General features: G+C 48.8%; 3 protein-coding genes across 3 annotated transcripts; all 3 read left to right on the top strand.

The window, feature by feature from the left end:
• Positions 1-286: 286 nt before the first annotated feature.
• TEOVI_000106600 (T-complex protein 1, zeta subunit, putative) lies at positions 287-1,921 on the top strand (the record flags this gene model as incomplete). The annotated part of the gene is made up of 1 exon (XM_067224365.1): positions 287-1,921. One exon carries the CDS (start codon positions 287-289, stop codon positions 1,919-1,921), a length of 1,635 nt encoding a protein of 544 aa, XP_067080466.1.
• Positions 1,922-2,323: 402 nt separating this feature from the next.
• On the top strand, positions 2,324-16,300 carry TEOVI_000106500 (Cytoplasmic dynein 2 heavy chain (DYNC2H1), putative; the record flags this gene model as incomplete). Its single annotated transcript, XM_067224364.1, has 1 exon — positions 2,324-16,300. One exon carries the CDS (start codon positions 2,324-2,326, stop codon positions 16,298-16,300), a length of 13,977 nt encoding a protein of 4,658 aa, XP_067080465.1.
• A 1,451-nt stretch (positions 16,301-17,751) lies between these two features.
• TEOVI_000106400 (mitochondrial DNA polymerase I protein D, putative) lies at positions 17,752-22,641 on the top strand (the record flags this gene model as incomplete). The annotated part of the gene is made up of 1 exon (XM_067224363.1): positions 17,752-22,641. One exon carries the CDS (start codon positions 17,752-17,754, stop codon positions 22,639-22,641), a length of 4,890 nt encoding a protein of 1,629 aa, XP_067080464.1.
• Between the last annotated feature and the right edge of the window lie 449 nt (positions 22,642-23,090).

The following is a 23,090-nucleotide window of genomic DNA, read 5'->3' as shown; positions in this document are numbered from 1 at the left end:
TGACATCCGGTTTGAGCAGTATGAACTTTCTTTTTTTCTTTTCATCTTCTGTGTTCTAACTGTGTAATTACGATGGTGTATGAGCGCGCCGAGTTGGCAGGGTGTGCGCAATCTCTACTTTTCATTGCGTACAAGCATCATTATACCTCCTTTTAACAAAAATATCTTTATTTTACATACTTCTATTGCCATTTACTTTGGTGAAACTGAACTGTGACAAAACGCTATGAAGAATAACCAAGCACAATTAATTGTAAAAGCAGCGAGATTGGATTAAGGGGGAAAGATGATGGCATCTAACCTAGCATACATAAATCCCGGAGGGAAACAAGCCCGGAAGGCTAGTGCACTCGAGATAAATATGGTTGCCTCCCGTGGATTACAGGAAGTGCTCAAGACGAACTTGGGCCCCAGAGGCACAATGAAGATGCTCGTTTCAGGTGCTGGGCTTATTAAAATTACTAAGGATGGAATCACTCTTCTAGGTGAAATGCAGATTCAACACCCAACTGCTGTTTTCATAGCTCGCGCCGCCACTGCCGTCGATGACATCACTGGTGATGGGACGACGAGCGCAGTCCTTGTGATTGGTGAAATGATGCGGCAGTGTGAGAGGTACATCCAAGATGGTCTTCATCCTCGTATCCTGACGGAGGGCTTTCGACTTGCCCGCAACGAAGCAGTTAAATATTTGGAGGAAAGCGTCGTTGAGATCCCCGTTGCCACTCGTCGAGAATACCTCACAAATGTCGCTCACACTGCCCTCTCAACGAAGGTTAACGCACACATGTCGGTTCAACTGGCGGAGGCTGTGGTTGACTCTGTGCTCGCTGTTGTCCCCGAAGATGGAAGAGAAATTGATCTACATATGGTTGAGGTCATGCACATGAAGCATCGCCTGAGCTCGGATACTCGTTTTGTGAACGGGATTGTTTTGGACCACGGTGGTCGTAATGACAACATGCCAAAGTACCTGGAGAATGCCTACATTCTGGTCTGTAACGTTTCTCTTGAGTACGAGCGAAGCGAACTGAACACCGGTTTTTACTTCAAGGATGCGGCGGAGAAAGCGCGTATGGTTACCGCGGAGCGGAAGGTAACAGATGACCGCGTTAGGGACATCATTGCTCTAAAGAAACAGGTTTGCACGAAGGAAAATCAGCGCAGCTTCGTTGTAATCAATCAGAAGGGAATTGACCCGATTGCACTGGAGATGCTGTCCAAGGAGGGGATTTTGGCTCTACGGCGTGCCAAGCGTCGTAATATGGAACGCCTTATTCTGGCCTGCGGGGGTGAGGCCGTAAACACAACCGAGAACCTCACAGTGGATGTCCTTGGTGAGGCTGGACGTGTACAAGAGTACACATTGGGTGACGACAAGTACACCTTCGTGGAGGATGCGCGTAAGGGTCGGAGCTGCACATTGCTTGTCAAGGGACCCAATGATCACACTATTGCCCAACTCAAGGATGCCATTCGTGATGGTCTTCGTGCAGTCAAGAACGCTTACGAGAGGGGTGGCGTTCTCGCAGGCGCCGGCTCGTTTGAGGTGGCTCTTCACGACCATCTGACCCGTTATGCTGACACCGTGTCAGGTAAACAAAAAATTGGTGTTCGAGCGTACGCCGATGCCATCCTTGTCATACCGAAAACCTTGGCGGAGAACTCCGGCCTTGATGTTCAGCAGTGCCTTATTTCCCTGCAGGAGGCCAGCCGACGAGCACGCCAGGAAGGGCGCTGGGTGGGCCTTCGACTCGACACGGGAAGCACCGTTGACCCGCTAGCGGCTGGGATCCTGGATAACGTCCTTGTGAAACGAAGTATTCTAGAGACGACTGGAGAGATTGTCGCCCAGCTACTACTGGTAGATGAAATTATGAAGGCTGGGCGCCGCGGAGCCGGTGCCCCCCCGTCGCAGTAAAACAGTCGATCTATATTAAATTACCAGAAAAGAAAACAACACTGAGGAAAACAGCCTTTCAGCTTAATAGACAAAAGAAATGAAAAAGAAAATTAAGGCATAATTTTTTTAAAAGTGTGATTAACGCATAGGGGAAAATGAAAGTACTTTCGGCATAAGTTGGTTCGTGTTTCCCTGTGTGGATGGAGAGAGGCATCTTCACTTTTGTGTTTTTGCGTGTTTGTTTGTCCATGCGTCAAATGTGTGTTCAACAGTTGGGGTAACTGGGTTGAATCTGCAATTTTTTTGCGTTACCGTTTCGACGCTTCGCTTTGTCTTCTTGCGTGTCCGTAGGTGGAACGATTAAGCAACGAGAAGAGGAGTTACGTAAATCAAACAAGCAAACTAAGGAAAGGAACCCCGATGGCGAAGGGCGACAAGGAAGAGGCACCCGTCGATAGGCGTGTTCAGTGGCTTGAGCAGCGCATCATTACCGGGTTAAAGGCCAAACCGGTAGAGACGCGTAAGCTCATTGACAATGAGGAGAGCCGTGGGCAGATTACTGAGTTTCTTGACACAACGGATGCTCAGCACCTGTATGTATACCAGCAGTCTGGTGGGCTGCTTGTTGCTCGCATAGACGCACCGGAGGAACTTAAGAAAAAGGGCATGTATTTCTCCAAGAAGAAGCGTGAGAGAATTAGTGACGAGCAACACATGAGGGGATGTATTGTCTTTGGTGATCTGTGTCCCGACGCACTTAACGGTCTCAATTCGGTGACGCGGAACGTTTACGCGGAACTCATTAAGAAAGAGAAGCGGAATGTAAGTCAGATACCTGATGTTGCTGTTGCGGAGCTTATGGAGGACACTAACAAGCTCTTGGCGCATATGTTAGTGACACTTGGGCTTAGTCAAGGAAAAACTCTCCTTCCCTTGCCTCCCGTACAACTACCGTCGAGGGTTGGCGATGGCCCCTTTGATTCAGAGTTCATTTATCAGCTAGAGAGCTCCATCATTGCTTGGACAACGCAAATCCGTGCGGCGATAGATTCATCCCCAGAAGATATGATTGACTGTGGCTCTGAAAAAGGGATACATCCCGGACCACTCAACGAGATAGCCTTTTGGAAAAGTAAAGTGGATAATTTGGCCAACTTGGAACAGCAGTTGTACTCTGTGAAGGCGCTGAAGATTTTAGTAATCCTGAAAAAGTCTCAGAATGGTTACTACCAACCATTTTCTCAGCTCATGAGCGAGCTTAAAGAGGCATCTATCGAGGCACGGGACAATTACCGCTTTCTCAAACCAATCGAAGACGAATTCGCCGCCATGTGCCCCACCTCTCCGGGTCATTTGGAGTTTACCCAACTAGCGTCGAGCGGAACCTTCCAGAGGCTTTTCCACTATCTGTTTCTTTTGTGGACTCAGTCGGGATTCTACAACACATCGACGAGGTTGGTCGTATTGCTTCGTCAAATGTGCAACGATCTCATTTCTATGGCAATTGAGTATGTGAACGTTGAGGAGTTTGCAAAAGGCTTTGAGAAAAAAGATGCCATTGCACGACTTGCAGAAACTCTCTCTATTTGTGGCCAGTTCAAGGCAACATATTTCCACTACAAGTCCCATGTAGCAACAGTGGCGAAACCTTGGAACTTCCAAAATTCTGCCTTCTTCTCGCGACTTGATGTTTTTCTGGAACGGTGCCATGATCTTATGGACATTATGGAGACGGCTGTTCTATTTGACAAGATGGAGAATATCAAGGTTGGTGGTACGAAGAGCGTGCTGCACACCAGGGAAGCAGAAGAAATTAAGGCCGAATTTGATACTGCCTATTTCAAATTCTATGGTGTCGAGTACAACTTGCTGGTTCCTGACGAGACGCGATTTGAGGCCGATTACTGCGAAATTCGGGACACAATTCGTGAACTCGAACGGAGACTCGGCACGATCCTCGTAACCACTGTTGACGACGCCAAAGCTATCTCAGAGGTATTCAAGGCGGTTGACACGTTTGACGGATTTACTGATCGTACTGTTGTTCAGATGGAGTGGTCAAAGAAGCAAAAGGTTGTCTTAGAGAGTTTCTACCAGGATCTTATCGAGGCCCAGGAGACATTTTATCAGGGTGACTCGTCCGCAGCTTATCCCAACATACCACCACTTGCAGCGGCCGTAGTCAGATGCAGTGCCCTGTTGGACCGAATCAACGAATCTTACTCTCGTGTCAGCGAACTTTCCAGTGCTGTTCTTGAAAGCGAGGCTGGTAAGGAAACTATGGACCTGTACGAGACGCTGAAAGATACCCTGAAAGAGGCTATCCGCAAGAAATATGAGTCGTGGTGTGGTGACGTTGGGCATATCAGTATGGAAAAGCTTAAGTTACCGCTGTTGGAGGTGGACGAAAGCAATAAACTAAAGGTCAACTTTGATGATGCGCTTGTGAAGACACTGAGAGAGGTGTACTATTTGGAGGTGATGAATTCTTTTGATGCTCGTGATCGGCAGAAGCTTGAGGTCCCCCCTGAAGTTCAATCCGTTTTTGAGAGGCGTGAGAAGTACCGCTCTCAGACTATAATGCTCGAGCACGTTAGCACGACTTACAACGGCTTTATGAGTTCTCTGCGTCACGAAGACGAGAGACCGCTTATCCAAGCCGAGTTAACTGCCTTTGAGAGTGTAATTCAACGGGGAACGACGGAAGTGCGGTGGCAGGATGGGGACGAAGTTGACGCATTCATTGACCTCGTTCTGAAGAAGGTGGATGCAATCAGCCGTGTCGTTACATCTTTCCATTCCAATGTTCAGCAGATGGTAGAGTCGTTGGAAGAATATCGCAGGACCGATAAGCTTTTGCCCATGAATCGCGCGGATGGGGCGAAGACAATGTCTGAGCATGAACTGAGGAAAACCTTTGAAGAACACTTCAAGAAGAGACATCGCGATATCGCTGAGAGAGGGGAGTGCATTCATGCACTGCTAAATGAGAGCTTTGAAGCAGTCAACGAGCTCAAACGGAGTGAGGGCTCGCCTCTGGTTTCCCGTGATTCTGAGGATTGGCAGAAGTATGTGTCATATGTGGATGGCGTCGTGACAAAGGCAATAAATGAATCGGTCATCCACTCTCTGACGTGTGTGCGGGATCAGCTCGACCCCGAGTGGATATCAGAGAATGAAGGTACTCCGTTGGTGGACGTACGGCTGATTATTACAAAGGGGGGGCCAAATGTAACTGTGTGCTCACGATACGAGCCACACATCGATTGCGAAGGATCCAGTGAACACTCTATTCGAAGCATAGTGAATAGCTTCATAGCAAACGTCGGGGCGGGAGCTGGGCTCATTAAACCGTTGGTTGACGGCCGCAGCTATTCCGAAGAGGCAGACAATAATGAGGATGTCCAACGTCTGAAGGGTGAGATCGATGCGCTCTTGCGTCAAAACTTCGAGGCTTGTGAGGAGTATCGTTGCAGTTTTGATGAGTTCAAGCATCTGTGGGAGACCAACAGGAAGGCATCCTTCGCAGCCTTCTTGGAGAAGGACCAAGTCACCAAGTTCCACTCCAGTTTAACGGACGAGGAAAGCGTCAAGGAAGTCGCACCCGTTTCCAAGGAGTACTTCGGCGTTAGCCTGCAAGACTTTGACAAGGCCATCACAGAATACGAGCGTATCGGTTCGAGGATCAATGCCACAGAAGAAAGGCACATTGAAGGGTTTGTGTCAATTGACGTAAAGCCTCTTCGCGCAGCCTTGCGTGACACATGTAAAAAGTGGAAGGATATGTTCTCTGACTACTTAATGAACAAGATTAAGTCCAATCTTGAAGATCTTTATGCTTTCATGAACGAAGCAGATGAGGGTTTAGACGTCGAAGTTCTTGATGGTAATGTGGAGTCGTTGAAGTGCGTTATGAGGTGGATCAGAGATTGCCGAAGAATGAATAAGGAGGTGATGGGCGACGATGAAGGCGGCGAGACTGGAGGAATGTTTGCCCCCATTCAAGCGGCGATACGTATGCTGAAAAGTCACGCGAATACTTCATCCTCACTTGATGTCGAACTAGCGAATATTGAGAAGCTTGAAGAGCTCCGGAAGCCGGCACCCGAGCAATGGGTCGCACTTAATAAGAAGGCACTGAACGTACGGGCGCAGAACTCCATTGTCCAGGACAGGGAGGCAGAGAAGGTGAAAGAGCAGGTTGTGCTATTTGAGGAATCACTGCGTCAGGAGGCGGCGGAATTTAAGCAGTTGAACCTCTTTAGCTACGCCATTGACAGAGAGATTGTCTACATCGAGCTGGATAAAACTTACAACCACTTCTTGGATATTGAGAAAGAGGCAAGGAAACTCCAAGACTTGCAGGAGTTGTTTGATTTAAACCCATCCCTTTTTAAGGAAATACGAGAATGCCGAGTTGAGTTGATGATGCTAAAACAGGTGTGGGATCTTAATGAGCACGTCATGTCCCAGTTTACTGACTGGATGAAGTCAACGTTTAAGGATGCTGATGTTTCGTTGTTTGAAGATGAATGCAAAAAGCTGTCAAAGCAGCTTCAGCAGCAGCCCTTGAAGGTAAAATCCTGGGAGTGCTTCAAGGGCGTTGATGAACAGGTGCGTAACATGAGGACATCACTTCCCCTTTGTCAGTCTCTTAGTTCACCAGCTATGCGTCCCCGGCATTGGAACTTACTAGTTACGACAACAAAGCAACCCGGCAGTATCGACCCTGATGCAAGTGACTTCACGCTCTCAAAACTGTTTGCGCTCGGTCTCCACAAGTTTTCCGACGAGGTGGCGAATATTGTTGAGAAGGCCGAAAAGGAACTGCGCATTGAAACTAACCTGAACAAACTAATCGGAATATGGGAAAAGATGATTTTTACGTACACTGTGGATGAGCAGCTGAACACCCACCTACTGGGCGCTGTTGATGATGTCGTGGAGCAGTTGGAAAACGACAACAACGCTCTCTCTTCCATGCTCTCCGACCGGTTTGTGGAGCATTTCTACGACAAGGTACTCCTGTGGCAGAAGAATCTCGGTATGGTGGACACTTGCACTGGTAAGTGGGTGGAGATACAAAGGCAGTGGATGAATCTTTTCCCCATCTTTGTGTTGTCTGCTGACATCAAGGAGCAGCTGCCGGAGGATGCAAAGAACTTTGCCGAAGCAGATCGCGTTTTTCGACTGCTCATGAGTAAGGCCCACAAGTACACCAACGTCATTGAGGTTGTTTGCAGTGATGTCTTGAAAAATGAGGTGGGACGGGACGAAGGACTCGAGCACACCCTCAATTACATACAGAGTATCCTTGTTCAGTGTGAGAAATCTCTTGCTGATTACCTCGAAACCAAGCGCAAAATATTCCCGCGCTTCTTCTTTGTGTCTGCCACTGACCTTATCGACATCCTTTCTAAGGGTTCGGATCCGCGGGCGGTGATGGTGCATATGAGCAAGATTATTGACTCAGTCGACACCTTCTCTTTTTCGGATAATCCCAATCCCCAGGCTGGACCGAAAGACGCATACGAAATGATATCCGTACAAGGGGAGAAGGTGGCTTTGGCAGAAGATTTCACATGCGAAGGCCCCGTTGAAGTGTGGCTGAATGGTCTCATTGGTGCGATGTGCAAGGCCGTCAAGAAGCAAATCAAGGAGGCGAATGCGAGCTACGTTGAGAAACCACGTAATGAATGGATCTACCAATATCCCTGCCAGGCGGTTATTGTGGCATCGCGTATTTGGTTTACGACTGAGGTCCACCAAGCGTTTATTCAAATAGAGGAGGGAAATGATATGGGTATGAAAGATTTGCTCAAAAATCAGAAGGTCCAACTCGACAGCTTGATCAAGGAGGTACTAGTTGACCGAACGTCAAATGAGCGTAAGATGCTGGTCCATCTCATTACCATCGACGTCCACAATCGCGACATCGTTCAAACGATGGTTGATGAACGTGCTGACGCTGTTGACGCTTTCTGTTGGCAATCGCAGCTTCGCTATTACTGGGATGATGCGAAGGGCAACGAAATTAGGATAGCAGATGCTGAGTTTATCAATGGTTACGAATACATCGGTTTGTGTGGCTGTCTGGTGATCACAAAGTTGACCGATAGGTGCTATATCACCCTAACTCAGGCCCTTAGGCTCAAGAAAGGCGGTGCACCCGCTGGCCCTGCCGGTACGGGTAAGACGGAGACCACAAAGGATCTTGCGAGGAACATGGGTATTGCGTGCTATGTGTTCAACTGCTCAGATCAGATGAATTACATTACCCTTGGGCAAATTTTCAAGGGGTTGGCGATGTCTGGTTCCTGGGGTTGCTTTGACGAGTTTAATCGTATCTCCATCGAGGTGTTATCTGTCGTTGCTACTCAGGTTGGTTCCATTCTTAATGCACTGAAGGAGCAGAAGAAGCGGTTCCGCTTCATGGATGAGGAGATTTCAATCACACCCTCGGTGGGTATGTGGATTACCATGAATCCGGGTTATGCTGGTCGTACAGAACTTCCCGAAAACATCAAATCGCTCTTCCGACCATGCGCTATGGTCGTCCCTGACCTCAAAAATATTTGTGAAATTATGTTGGCTGCTGAGGGCTTTGGTGACGCCAAGGATCTCGCATTGAAGTTTGTCACCCTTTACCGTCTAAACAAAGAGCTTCTCTCACCTCAAGACCACTACGATTGGGGTCTCCGTGCGGTCAAGTCTGTGCTTTACATTGCTGGTGCTCTGAAGCGCGGCGATCCGGACATCCCTGAGCGCAATGTATTGATGCGTGCGTTACGTGACACCAACATGGCTAAACTTAGCAAAGATGATGTGTACGTCTTTATGGGACTTATCCGTTCCCTCTTCCCCAACTTGGATGTGCCTAAGAAGGACAAACCAGAACTTGCCGCAGCTTGCAAGGAAGTATGCCGTGAGCAGGGGAACCTTCCGGGTGAAAACGATATCTTCATCCTAAAGTGCGTGCAGTACGAAGAGCTGTTACACGTGCGCCACTCCGTGTTTGTCCTTGGACCTGCGGGTAGTGGTAAGACGGAGTGCTGGCGATGCCTCCAGGGTGCTCTCACAAAGCTGCATAAGGATGAGTGGAAGGCGAAAGCGGTGGCATCTTGCCTTAACCCTAAGGCAATCACATCTAATGAATTGTACGGCTACTTTACGCCAAACAAAGAGTGGCGTGACGGTGTCTTGTCTACAATCTTTCGTGACTACGCATTGGAATCAAAGAAGAGACGCAACATGAAGTGGATCGTTTTGGATGGTATCATTGACGCAGAATGGATTGAATCGATGAACACTGTGATGGACGACAACAAGATGCTGACACTTGTGTCCAACGAGCGTATTCCGTTGACAGACTCCATGCGTATGATTTTTGAAGTTTCCCACCTTCGTAACGCTTCTCCAGCCACTGTTTCTCGCGCTGGTGTTGTATTCATCAATGAATCCGACCTTGGTTGGGGGCCCTTCAAGGACAAGTGGATAGCATCAAGGGACAGACGTGAGGGAGCGATGTTTGACAGTCTGTTTGATAAGTACGTTCCGTTCGTTTTTGAATTCTGGAAGCGTAGCATGAAGCCCATCGTTGCTGTTATGGACATCAATGTCGTACAAACTATCTGTTTCCTTCTAGAGGGTATATTTGGGCGGATGCAACAAGAAGAATTATCAAAGAACCCGAATGTATTCGATGTGTGTGAGAAGTACTTCGTGTTTGCCGTTATTTGGGCCTTTGGAGGGCCACTTCCGGGCTCAGACGGGCGCGTGGATCAGCGTATGAACTTTTCCAACCAGTGGAAGAAGGAGTTCCCTAATATGAAGATCAGTGACACAGGTTCTGTCTTTGACTTTTATATTGATAAGAAAAAGGATGAGAACGGGGTTTATCAGTACGAGTGGCGGCCATGGAGCGAGCTTGTGCACCCATACGTACCCGATCCGGACAGGCAGCTTTCCACGGTTTCTGTGCAAACTGCCGACGGTGTCCGCATGTCGCACCTCATGAGTTTGCTTGTGGATAATGCAAAGTCCGTTATGCTCGTAGGAACTGCGGGAACAGGTAAGACGAACTTGATCATGTCAAAACTTAGATCGTTGAACGGTGAAGAAACACTTTTCCGTGTAGTTGCCTTTAACGCGCGAACGTCGTCGAGTGGTCTTCAAGCAGTGATGGAACAGTCATTGGAGAAGCGCTCGGGTCGTACGTATGGACCGTTTAATCGCAAGAAGCTTGTCTTCTTCCTTGATGACATGAACATGCCTGCACCAGACAAATATGGAACACAGGAGGCCATTGCTCTACTGCAGCAACACGTCAACTACGGCTTCTGGTATGACCGTGTTAAGATTATTCAAAAGGAAGTGGTTGATTTGCGTTATGTTGGCGCAATGAACCCCAAATCCGGTACGTTCACCATCTTAGACCGTCTGCTGAGGCACTTTGCTCTCTTCTCGACCAACATGCCTGAGCGAGCGGATTTGGTGAGTATCTACGGTCAAATTCTTCAAGCGCACACAAAGGACTTCCCTCGCGATATACGCGACGCGTTCACCAAGATAATTACGAATGCAACTATCGAGTTGCACCATTTGGTGGCCAAACAGTTCTTTCCGACCGCCGTTAAATTTCACTACCAATGGAACATGCGTGAAATGTTCAATATATTCCAGGGGCTCTGCAAATCTCATCCAAAGATTCACACTACTCCCTTACAAATGGCTCGCCTCTGGGCTCACGAGTGCAATCGTACTTTCCGCGATCGTATGTCGGAGACAGAGGATATGAGTCGCTTTGATGCGCTGTTTGTTGAGGTGATTTCCCGCGCCGGTTTCACTGACATCCAACCGAAGGATGTGCTCCAGGAGCCACTGCTCTGGGGTCCCTTCCTTACGTCTTCCGAGGGTGAAGAAAACGTGTACGAAGAGTTCACTGTGGACGCGGCACAATCATATCTCATCAAAAAGTTGGATGAGTACAACGATAACTACGCTCGTATGGACCTTGTTCTGTTCAACCAAGCTGTGGAGCACCTCTGTCGCATTGCTCGTATTACGTCGAATCCCCGTGGTAACGCGCTACTTGTTGGTGTCGGTGGTTCTGGCAAACAGTCGCTTGCACGTTTGGCTTCTTATATTAATGGTCACGACATTTTCCAGATTCTTGTGACGAGTAGCTATGGTATCGCTGAGTTCCGTACGGATATGCAGGAACTCTACCGCAAGTGTGGTTTGAAGGGATATCCTTTCGCCTTCATCATCACCGACACCCAGATAGTATCTGAAGACATGCTCGTTTACCTGAACGATATGCTTGCTAGCGGAAATGTCCCAGAGATGTTTAACCAAGATGAGCGAGAAGGTATTGTGGGATCCATAATGAACGAGGTTAAGGTTGCCGGTTATGCGGACTACTCCAATCCAGATACCTGTTGGGAGTACTTCATCAACAAGGTGAGGTCGCACTTGCATATCATTCTCTGCTTCTCCCCTGTCAGTAAACATTTTGCTGTCTGGTGCCGGCAGTTCCCTGCACTCGCCAATACAACCGTCATTGACTGGTTTCTGCGTTGGCCAGAGCAGGCTCTCAAGTCCGTCGCAAATCGCTTCTTATCGAAGATCGAGCTTGGCGGGCCGGAGATGACAAAGAATATCGCTGACTTCATGGCTTTCTGTCAGGAGAAGGTGACGGAGATGTGTGAAGAATATTATGTTCAGGAGAAGCGACATGCTTACACAACCCCCAAGTCGTTCTTAGAGCTTATCGCTTTTTATAAGGAATTGCTTGGGAGAAAAAGAGAAGACCTCAACGACAAAACGCAGCGCTTGGTTAGTGGTATTGACAAAATCAAGGAAGCTGGAGTTCAGGTCGCGGCTCTGCAAGAGGTCCTCCATCGCGAGAGCCAAGAGGTGGAAGATGCGCGTCAGAAGACCGCAGCACTGATGGAAACTGTGGGAAGGGAGAAGGCAATTGTGGAGGAACAAAGTACGATTGCTGCAAAGGAGGAGGAGAAAACCAATAAAATCGTTGCAGAGGTCGAAACTTTTGAGAGAATGTGCTCTGAGGATTTGGCCAAGGCCAAACCGCTCGTGGAGGAGGCCCTTGCTGCCCTCGATACGCTCGACAAAGCGTCAATATCAGAACTTAAAAACCTTGGTAAACCCCCTGTGGACGTGCAAATGGTAGCCATTTGTGTTCGCGTGCTGACATCTAACCCGCGTGCTATTCCTTCTGTAAAGAACCGCACGTGGGCGGAGTGCAAAAAGATGATGAACCAGGTCGATCGTTTCCTAGCAGAGTTGAAGGGATTTGACGTGAACAACATCCCGCAGGTTTGCATTGACCAGATTCAGATGTATATCACAAACCCTGCGTTCGACCCCGAAATCGTGAAGACGAAGTCATTTGCTGCAGCAGGTTTGTGTAAGTGGGCTGTCGGTATCAACAAATACCACTTAGTCCGGTGTGAGGTTCGCCCCAAGGAGGAGCGGCTTGCTGAAGCACAAGAGCGCTTGCACCAGAGCAAAACTGCGCTCAAGAAAGTTCAAGACAAGGTGGCTGATCTCAATTCGAAGCTTCAGGCGCTGATTGCGCAGTATGATGAAGCAGTGGAGTCTGCCAACGCGATTGAGAGGAAAGCGAAGAAGACGATGCTAAAGATGGAGCTTGCTCAACGTCTGGTGTCTGGTCTTGCCGATGAAAGTGTTCGATGGGGAGATACTATTGAGCAGTTACGAAAGGCAGCGGACCTTCTGGTGGGTGATGTGCTATTGGGCGCTTCATTTGTTTCTTATATTGGACCATTCTCAAAGGTCTTCCGTGAGCGTATCGTAACTGAGGAGTGGCTTCCTATGGTCAAGCAGTTGGGTATACCGATGACGGAGGACCTTGATATCACCATGAATGTTCTCACATCCGAGGCGGCGGTTGCGTCCTGGAACAACGAGGGGCTTCCCTCGGATAAAGTTTCCACGGAGAACGGTGCCATTGTGACTAACTGCACGAGGTGGCCTTTGATCATCGATCCACAGCTTCAGGGCGTGAAGTGGATTCGCACGCGTGAGGAGAAGAATGGCCTGAAGGCTATCCAAACCACTCAGAAGACGTGGCAACGCACCCTGCAGACGTGTATTGAGGAGGGGCTTCCTTGTCTTATTGAGTCGCTTGGTGAGTTCATTGAACCTGTGTTGGATGGTGTTCTCAGCAGGCAGACATTCAAAAAAGGTGGTCGTCTTTTCATTAAACTTGGCGCAACTGAGGTAGAGTATAACCCCAACTTCCGATTATTTTTGCAGACTAAGCTTGGTAACCCAGCATACGGTCCAGAGGTTAACGCACAGACGACTCTAATTAACTTCATGGTGACGGAAGTTGGCCTTGAAGACCAGTTACTTGCAGTTGTTGTTAACCAAGAGAGACCGGACTTAGAGAAGAAGCGGGGTGCATTACTTCGGCAAATGAACACTATGACAATTGAGCTACAGAAGTGCGAGGATGGACTTCTTTATGAGTTAACCAACGCAACCGGCGACATATTGGAGAACATATCCCTTATCGAGAACCTGGAGAACACGAAAAAGAAAGCAAAGGATATCAATATATCGTTTGCTCAGGCGGTATCCACTCAGAAAGATATTGCGCAAAACCGTCTCACATACACTTCTGTCGCTGTGCGTGGTTCGCTTCTGTTCTTCCAGATTGATCAGCTTTGGAAAATCGACCACATGTATCAGTACTCACTGGAGGCTTTCATGGTGGTGTTTAACAAAGCGCTGGCAAAGGCAGTACAACCAGAAGATAAGAAGGACGTGGCGAAGCGTGTGGAAAATGTCCTCCGATCCATTATGGAAACAGTCTTTGCGTATGTCTCACGTGGTTTGTTCGAACGCCACAAGCTAATCCTTTCCAGTTTGCTTACCTTCGCAATTCTTCAACAACAAGGTGAGATCGATTCGAAACAGCTGGACTTCCTTCTGCGTGGCAAAAAGAAGACGGGTATATTGAGACCTGAAACCGTTGTGGAATGGTGTCCTGAACCTAACTGGGCTGCAGTGCAAGCCCTTGCCGATGTGGAGGGATCAGTGCCACCGTTCAATCTGTTGCCCGGAGATGTCACGGAAAACAACCGTTGGAGGCAGTGGGCCGAAACCGAGAAACCAGAGGAGGAAAAGATGCCGTCAGAGTGGAAGAATTTAACTCAATTCCAACGCCTTCTCGTTCTCCGGTGTCTGCGTCCTGATAGGCTAACAGCTGCCCTCGAGACTTTCGTTTGCGACAGCATCGGCCGCTTCTTTGTTTCGGATCAGGCCGTTGATATATCTGTTTCTATCAACGAGTCTACAACGACGACACCGCTCTTCTTCATTCTTTCCCCCGGTGTAGACCCGGTTCGTGCGGTAGAGGAGGCTGGTCGCAAGCTTGGTTTCACGTATGATAATGAACGGCTCTTCAACGTTTCACTAGGCCAAGGTCAAGAGGTTGTAGCTGATCGGGCTCTGGAGCGGTGCTTTCTGCATGGTGGATGGGCGCTGCTGAATAATATCCACCTTGTCGAGAAGTGGCTTCGGGGTTTGGAGCGACGGTTGGATAGTTATGCAGAAATATACACTCGCATGGCACAATTACGAAAGGAACGTGACGAGAAGCGTGCTGCAGAACAAAAAGTGATGGAAGATTCTGGGAGTGAAAAGGCCACAAGTCTTGCTGGAGATGATGATGATGAGGCGCAAAAGTCTGTAGACGGTTCAACCGTCAAAGAGGAAAGGGCAGATGATGCTGAGGCGGATAAATCGAACGAAAGCAACTCGAAACATTTGGGTGAAGAGGTGGCAGAAGGAAAGGAGGATGACGATGATGACATTCCCTTTGAAGGCCCCAAAGGACATCCGCAGTTCCGTGTATTCCTGAGCGCGGAGCCCTCCAACGTAATTCCCATCGGCATTCTTCAACGCTCCATTAAGCTTACATCCGAACCTCCTACTGGTATTCGCTCCAACATCGTTCGTGCATTGAGCAACTTCAGTGATGAGCCGTGGGAGAGGAGCGCGAAACCGACAGAGTTCCGTTGCATCATGTTTTCTATGTGCTTCTTCCATTCTGTCGTTGTGGAGCGTAAGAAATTTGGTCCGCTGGGCTGGAACCGTGTGTATCCTTATAATGCTGGAGACTTGACCACATGCTTGGAGGTTGCTGCCAACTACATTGAGGACAGGCCAAAGGTACCGTGGGAGGATTTGCAGTACGTTTTTGGTGAGATTATGTACGGCGGACACATTACGGACGATTGGGACCGTGTATTGTGTATGGCATACCTGCGTACATTCCTTGTGCCCGAGTGTTGTGATGGACTTCAGCTGGCCCCAGGAATCGAAGTACCCGCTCCAATGAGTTACAACGAATACATCGATTGGTTGGTTAATGGCGAGGACTTCCCCGCGGAGTCTCCGCTCCTCTTTGGTTTGCATCCTAACGCAGAGATCAACTATAGAACTGTGCAAGCCGATGTCCTCTTTCGTACAATCAATGAACTGCAGCCCAAAAAGCACGCCGGAGGAGATTCACTCAGCCCTCAGGAAGTTGTCCAGCAGAAGATTGACGAGCTTCGTGAGCGACTTCCAGAACGGCACAATTTGCAGGACTTGTCGGAGCGGTTGGAGGATGAACGGTCGCCGCAGCAGCACGTGTTCTACCAAGAGTGCGAGCGCATGAACGTCCTTATTTCAGCGCTGAAGGTATCACTGGAGGAATTAGATCTTGGTCTTAAGGGTGCCCTTTCGATGACCGCTGTTATGCAGACGTTGTTTGATGAGATATATCTCGACAAGCTTCCAGCCGTATGGGAGAAGGTTTCCTTCCTCTCTTTGCGAGCTCTTGGGTCATGGATGGAAAACTTCCTTCTTCGTAACGATCAGTTGGTGAACTGGACCGGCGAACTGCAAACTCCGAAGGTAACGAACATCGCGCTCTTTTTCAATCCCATGTCTTTCCTCACTGCCATTATGCAAACTACATCCATCGTAAACAGCTTCGATCTTGATCAGATGTCACTCGTGGTTGACGTTCTAAAGAAGTCTGCGGATCAGATCGAGACGAGTGCCCGTGACGGTTGCCATGTGTCCGGTCTCTCCATGGAAGGTGCCCGCTGGGACACGAGCACGTCTTGCATTGAGGAGAGCAGAATGAAGGAATTGTATCCAAAGATGCCCATCCTGACGATCCGTTCGTTACCACTCTCTAAAATCGACCGACGTGACCAGTACGAATGCCCAGTTTACAAGACACAGCAACGTGGACCCGGTTTCGTCGTCGGTTTCTGGTTGAAGACGAAGCAGCCAGCTAAGAAATGGACTATTGCTGGTGTGGGTCTTATCCTTGATGTGGTGGAGTAAATGAGGAATAAAGTTACCAATTACAAGAGGCAAAAAAGGTGGAAAGATGTGTGTGAATACTTATGCACACAGATGTATATATGTCTATGTATACGAGTTGTGGGGATATGTTGAGATTTTTGTGCTTTCGTATGGCTATGAGGCTGCCCCATTTTTTAATCATTAACCCCCCCCCACCGAAAGATAGATGCCCCTTGATGAATATTTTGTATTTTTTTCCGTTTGTCACTGTGTTTAGTCCACATGGATGGATTACGGGGGGTGATGTTTGACCTTGTTTGACATTGTCGCCTACTATTTTCGTGCAGTGACGGCACTGCGGATACCATTATTAGAGCTTCATTCTAATTTTTTTTATTTGTAGAGGAGGCTCTTTCGTAGTCCTCTGTGTACCCACGTGCAGCACACACGCGTTGCGTGGGCGTGCCTGGGGATGTGCCACCGTTCCGTGGTTGATGATGTTCTCTGTAACTGAAACTGTCCAACCCACTGTTCGCTTTAATTTGATACTTTTCTCGTTTCATTCTTTTTTTTTTTGCGTTGTGGTGTGACCGCTCCTTTAGGTGGAGCAATCAAAATGTTTATACCTCTCTAGGTTATAGTTTCGTGTCCCTGTTTATATACGTGTACGCATGCATGTGTCTCCTACAGGGAGACAGGGGTCGCGTCCGCTGAGGGTGATGCATTGCTGTGTCGTATGGAGAGGTTCATTTGCTGCATCCCCGTTTATGTTTTTCCATGAAGCTTGAGTCGATTCACATGTGCTTCAGGGAAAGATAGCGCCTGTGGAGTGAGGGGTGGGTTGTTACACAAGCTGTACATCGCAGCCCTGGGGATCGTGTCAAATTTGTCATCCTAAGTCGTCACGTAATTTGGTGAACTATTATTGTCCAGCCTGCGTACACGTGAACGAGGACGGTGCGCACTGCAGAGTCCCCGCATTTTGGAATGGGGTTTAAAATACGTCGCTCAATTTCACGGCAGCCGTGCTATTAGTGATGTTATTTGATTGTCTGTTACTTCACATAAATGTATATTACGTGGTTCGCCGCTTTTCGAATGTTGCGGTGGAGGACCAATATACCTATGAAGGGGGGAAATGAGCATTTGGTGATACAATAACCATACAATTTCCCTTTTTTTTTTTTTGCGCACTGTCTGACCACCTGCTTCCGTGCAGCAGCCGTGGTGATGTAAACTTCCGACGCTATACTGTATATCACTGTGCTAGTTCAGCGGAAGAATCCACTATTTAGTGTGTTGCCATAACTGTATTCATCGCGCTTTATTTATTTGGTAATATCGTCATATTGAAGACACTTTCCCAGCGGGTGCTGCGACGGCCCGCATACTTCACTACGTGTACTTACCGAAACAATTTGCGCATCCTTCTTTTTTTTTCTATTCTTTTTGATTGTTGGATAGTTTATCTTTCTCTTCCGCTTGCGATCATGCTGCGGCGGCTCTTCAAGCCGCAGCTGATGGTCCCTTGGTCGCGACAGCCTCCAACCTGCTGCTCCTCCCAAATAATCAATATTATTAGCCGTGGCCTTTCCCAGAGGGGGGAGCCGCTTGGTGCAGCAGCACCGTCAAGTGTGAGTTCCGTTTCCGTGCCTCCAGTGGCGTCTTTGCACACACCTGTCATGCACAGTAATGCATTTGCAGCCTCTGAGGTAAAAAAGCTACTTGCGAAGGCACAGTACTCGCTTTTCACGCTGGGGTGGAATCCAGGCACGGATGATTACTGTATTTACTGTGCCACAACAAATGAGCTTGTTCGAGCCAAGAAGGATACCCTCTGGAAAGCTATCTTCTGGATGGAGGGGCGCATTGGGGACGACTACATCGCAGGTCTTTTATTCCCCAGCGATGGGACCCCTGCACTCACGGAGGTGGCAGCTATGGTGAGAGAGAAGTGCCGCCGCCAAGTCGTTGTCGCTCCAGACACCTGGGGCATATGTTACCTGACACTTAAGAATCAACGGGATTTTGTGAGAGGGATGGAGCTCCCCGCCAGTCTTGAGCATGCCGCCTTCCTCCTTATGCGCGCGATGTTTAACTCCTCCCTGATCGAACCATCCGTGTTCGACGTCACTTCCGGTGCGTACATATCTGCTTCGTGCGCCGACTCTGTGAGTGCCGCGCGTGATTGCTTAGTAAGTTGGTGGGTGCTCTTCAATGTTCACAAGAAGTTCGGCACTTCGGGCAGCAGAAAGTTGATTGACCCTGTTGAACAAATCGTGCGGCGCGTAGTGAAGACTGTAAACGTCTTTGTGGTGGACATCAATGTGAGGGTTGGTAAGGGTACCATTTCGGAGGGGTTCACAATGATTGTCACCATCTACGATGCACAGAGGAGGTCGCAGTCAGTTCATATGATTCGTAGCTTGGCTGAAGAATCCGCGAAGCGAAATACGTTAAACGGTTTACTGTTTGGAGAAGGGACTTCCGCTATCTCACTATTTGTCCCAACAGATCGTACAAAGTCATCACAACTCCTCGCGTTCGCGCGTAGCTGCAGGCCTTCATGCCCTTTCTTTGTAACGGAACCGTCGAGCTTGACGCCCTTCTTCTCTGGGGCCCCGGTGACTGATGGCCTCAGCGAGCAAAGTGACCCGCGCTCCACTTGGGCACTGATTCGTACCAACTGCTTCGCCCAGTGTCCTGGTAGGAGGTTGGAGGAGGTGCTAGACAGAAAGTTGTTGCAGGGGTTTACAGCGGTCGCCAACAGGTTGTACTCTGACCGCCTGCATCGTGTCTCACCGGCACTGATGTCGGCCGCGAGTAGCATTCCCCTACGTGAGGAACCGCGTGTTGCATGGGAGCGCGTCGCCAGTCTTGTTGAAGAAGAGCGCAAAAACCCCGTTGCACACGTAAACAAGTCTGCCTTCCTCAATAATGTGACCATCACTGACGCCGAGGTTGTCTTCCGTCTGCAGCAGTGGCACTCGACGATATATGAAAGTCCCGACCGTCTGGAGCGGGAGCGAGAGGCACTAGAGGGTCTCCAGCGGTACTTGGTCGTAGATCTTGAAACTACAACGGTACGGCGTTACAAACGTGTTGCGAATCCTTTCACCAAGGAGAACTATGTTGTGCTCTCCGGTGCCCGCGACTACAGGGGACAAGTTTTCATGCCCAGCCGCTACTACAGCCGGAACGTTGCACTGCGTTATGACGATTTGCATGTTACCAGCACTCACTCTTTGGTTAAGGGTTCGTCTAAGCACTCTCTATTTTTACCACCATTGGATGACTACGACGTTCTTGTTGGGCACAACATCAAATTCGACTTGCTGCATATGTGGAGAGATGTGGAGCTGAGGCGTTTTTTGAAGCGCGGTGGCAAAATATGGGACACCATGTATGCCGAGTACCTTCTGACCGGTCACGAGGTGAAACTGGGTCACGGTGCAGGTTTAGAGGAGGTGGCGAAATCATACGGTGGTCAGACACCAAAACTGGATGCTGTGAAGCAAGCGTGGTCGTCGGGAAAAGACACGTGCGAAATACCGTACCGCACTTTGACGCAATATTTGCACGGTGATTTGGAGAACACAGAACTTATTTTCAAGAAACATATAGAACGAGCACTCGCGCAGAGGCAGGTGGTCATCATATTAGCTCGCATGGATGGACTTTTGTGCACTACCGAGATGGAATACAACGGACTGAAGACAAACGTGCAGCTGGCCTTGTCGCAAAGCAATGAGCTGATGTGCAAAGTGAAGGAGCTACGAAGGCATCTGGACAATTCGATACCGAAAGAGATATCTATCGACTGCCGGAAATATTTCAACTGGGCGTCTAACCAACATCTTATTGCCTTTTTTTTCGGTGGGAAGCTGAAGTTGAGCACTAATGCACGCGAGAGCAGGCTCCTTCCTGGTGAGGTATTTGAACGCCACACGCTTTATGCTCGTCCAGAGGACTATGATAAGACTGAGTTCCCCAAGGGTGTCTTCTTGCGGCCCCCAGTGTATGTAGTCGGGCCCGCCGACTGTCTCATGGCCACTGGTGTATCACTCGACAAAGGAACCAAATTCTTCAAAATGTATTTCGAGGCATACGTGAAACAAGCTGGTTTTAGGAAGAGTTCTTCCGTGACGGACTCTCTTAGACGTGCGATGGTTTCTGTTTCACGCATCGACCAGGAGAAGTGCAGCAACCCAGATGCACTTGTTAATTTGTTGCCGAAGCGCCACCTGTTTTTGTTTGCTGCCTTCACGCCCACAAGCGATGGGACAATAAGTAAGTTATTCCTCAAGAATGCGATAACCGGGGAATCTCTGACCATTGCAGGAGATTGTGCGAACAAAGTGGAGCGACTGCGTGCTTTCATGGAGGGGCAGGTGGAAGCGCACACAGAGATGCTTGTCGATGCGGACGGAGACGGCAGCGCCCCAGCAAATAACAACGCATTCGCCGATGCCCACATTACGATCTTAGCTAGGGATGCTCCCTTTTCGTGTGCACGGTTGCTGCATTCAGACGAAGGGATCAGCGCGTACCTGTCGTTACACGATGGCCTCAATCCCCAGGAAGATGTTGGGCAACGCTATGTCATCACTCTGGCGGATACTGTTTCCACGCTGTCGTACTACCGATATATGTACGGATCTGATACGGAGGCAGCATACGCCGATAAAACAAAGGTTGATGAGTCGAAGTTGGTGGTGCCTATGAAGGCTCTTCCCCGGCCGTGCTCGTCAAGAGGTGCGACCTCAGAGGCATTCAAGAAGAAGCTTGTACAGGAAGCCGCAATGAAACCGGAAGATTGGTGCAATTTGTATATTGACATTTTCCTTCACATCGGGCATGCTGCTCTTTGCCGCGAATCGCTTGAAACAGAGGCTGGGTCGAAGAAGGCGCGCAAGTCCAAGGGAAAAGGTGGAATTAGAACACCCGGTGATCTACCGATTCTTCTCCGCGAGCGTAGCGCTTTTATCGGCTACTACAACTCTCTTCCGGACGATGAACGCAAGAAACTAGCCCTCATGACTATGCTCGGGAGGACCTGTGGTACTGCCTTTGATGCCTTTGCAGTAATGTGCTCGCATGATGACATAGTGGAGGTTAATATTGGGGGTCGCTTAAATCAGTATGTTCCCAGCCAACTTGACGCAGAGCAGGTGATGCGCAAGTTTAGGAGCCCGACGACGCGTCAGTTGCAGGTGGGGGAGGACTCACTTACGTACTTCAAGAAAACTCATGGGGATAAAACTGCTGAGACGATTTTGGAATTACGGGCCATGGAAAAACTCATTGGTACATACTACGAGAACACTGACGATGGAACAGGAATGGTTTCACTTGTGCACGATGATGACAGTTGCATACACCACGAGCTAATACACAATAAGACTAACACTGGTCGATTGGCGAGTGCAAATCCGAACTGCCAGAACATTCCCAAGGAGGATAAATCACCGTTGCGTGAAATGTTTGTCAGCCGTTATGGCGAAAAGGGAATGTGTATTGAGGCAGATTATTCACAGCTTGAAGTCGTCGCATTGGCTGTTCTTGCGAATGATCAGCAAATGTTGGAGGATCTTCGGTCTAATGTGGATTTCCACTGCAAACGTGTTGCGATGATGCGTCCCGACCTGCAATATACTGAGATTCTCAAGAAGGCAAAGAAGGACAAAGAACCGGAGTTTGTTAAGTTGCGTCAGCAAGCAAAAATCTTTTCCTTCCAACGACAGTATGGTGCCGGGGTTAAGATGATCAGCGAGAGTACTGGGTTAACGCAGGACCAAGTGCGCCATTTGATCGAAAAGGAGAGGGAGACTTACCGCGGGGTGGATGTCTTCAACAGTATGGTTGCTCTATCTGCTAATAAGTTCGATGCCTCGCTGCAAAATGGCTCTCGAAATGTCCGAGGGCACCAGATTTTCAAGGGCATGTTCCCTGTCATCACGGGTAGCCGATACATCTTCACGGAGTCCGATGTGCCAGAGGGACTACTCCGAAACAAGTCACTCGCCGTCAAATCAACTAATTTTTCTCCAACACACCTTAAGAATTACCCAGTGCAGGGGTTTGCCGGTGAGATTGTGCAAATTATGCTTGGGGTGTTGTGGCGCCACTTCCTTCGGAAGGACAACTACGGGGGGTTAGCTGTACTAATCAACACCGTGCACGACTGCGTATGGATTGACTGCCACATGGATGTGTTGCAAGACGTTGTCTTGGAAACTGATGGAATTATGAGTAGCGTACGCGATGTCCTGAATCGTCTTTACCCTGAGATGGAGGTGTCTGTGGACTTCCCCTGTGATGTCGTCGCAGGAGAAAACATGGGCGCCCTGCGCCCCGTTGTCATTGAGGAGACACTGTGAGCGTTAAAGCATATGTGTCCTATAGCAGTAACGTCTCACTGCTCGTTTTGTTGTTTTGGATCCGACTCATTCTCTCTCAAAACTCCTTCCTCCACACTTTTCAGTGAAAAGATACCCATCCCCTTTTGTTTGTGTGTGTGTGTGTGAAGGGAAGTGAAATGAAATGAAACGGAAAAAATTAACCATAGATCGGTAACCTAATAAAGCGAAGGAGTTCCATTATAAAAATTAACTACACGCGTATGGGCGCATGAGTGTGTGTGGGTATAATCTAAGTAATTTCGAAGGTAGGCGGATGCCGTATTCCATAGAAGGTATAAACAATACCAAAGGATCGAAGAAACGAAAGGGAGAGCGCGGATGAAGAAAGCTCACATAGATAAGTATGGGATCGAATACGATCCAAGTTGGTTTTATTGTTTGGTTTTGCTGGTGTAGCTGATACCTTT

Source organism: Trypanosoma equiperdum (genome assembly GCF_001457755.1).
Source record: "Trypanosoma equiperdum strain OVI genome assembly, contig: ctg_275, whole genome shotgun sequence".
NCBI lineage: Eukaryota > Euglenozoa > Kinetoplastea > Trypanosomatida > Trypanosomatidae > Trypanosoma > Trypanosoma equiperdum.
Note: the sequence above shows the minus strand (reverse complement) of the source record. Positions and strands in the feature narration are given on the sequence as shown.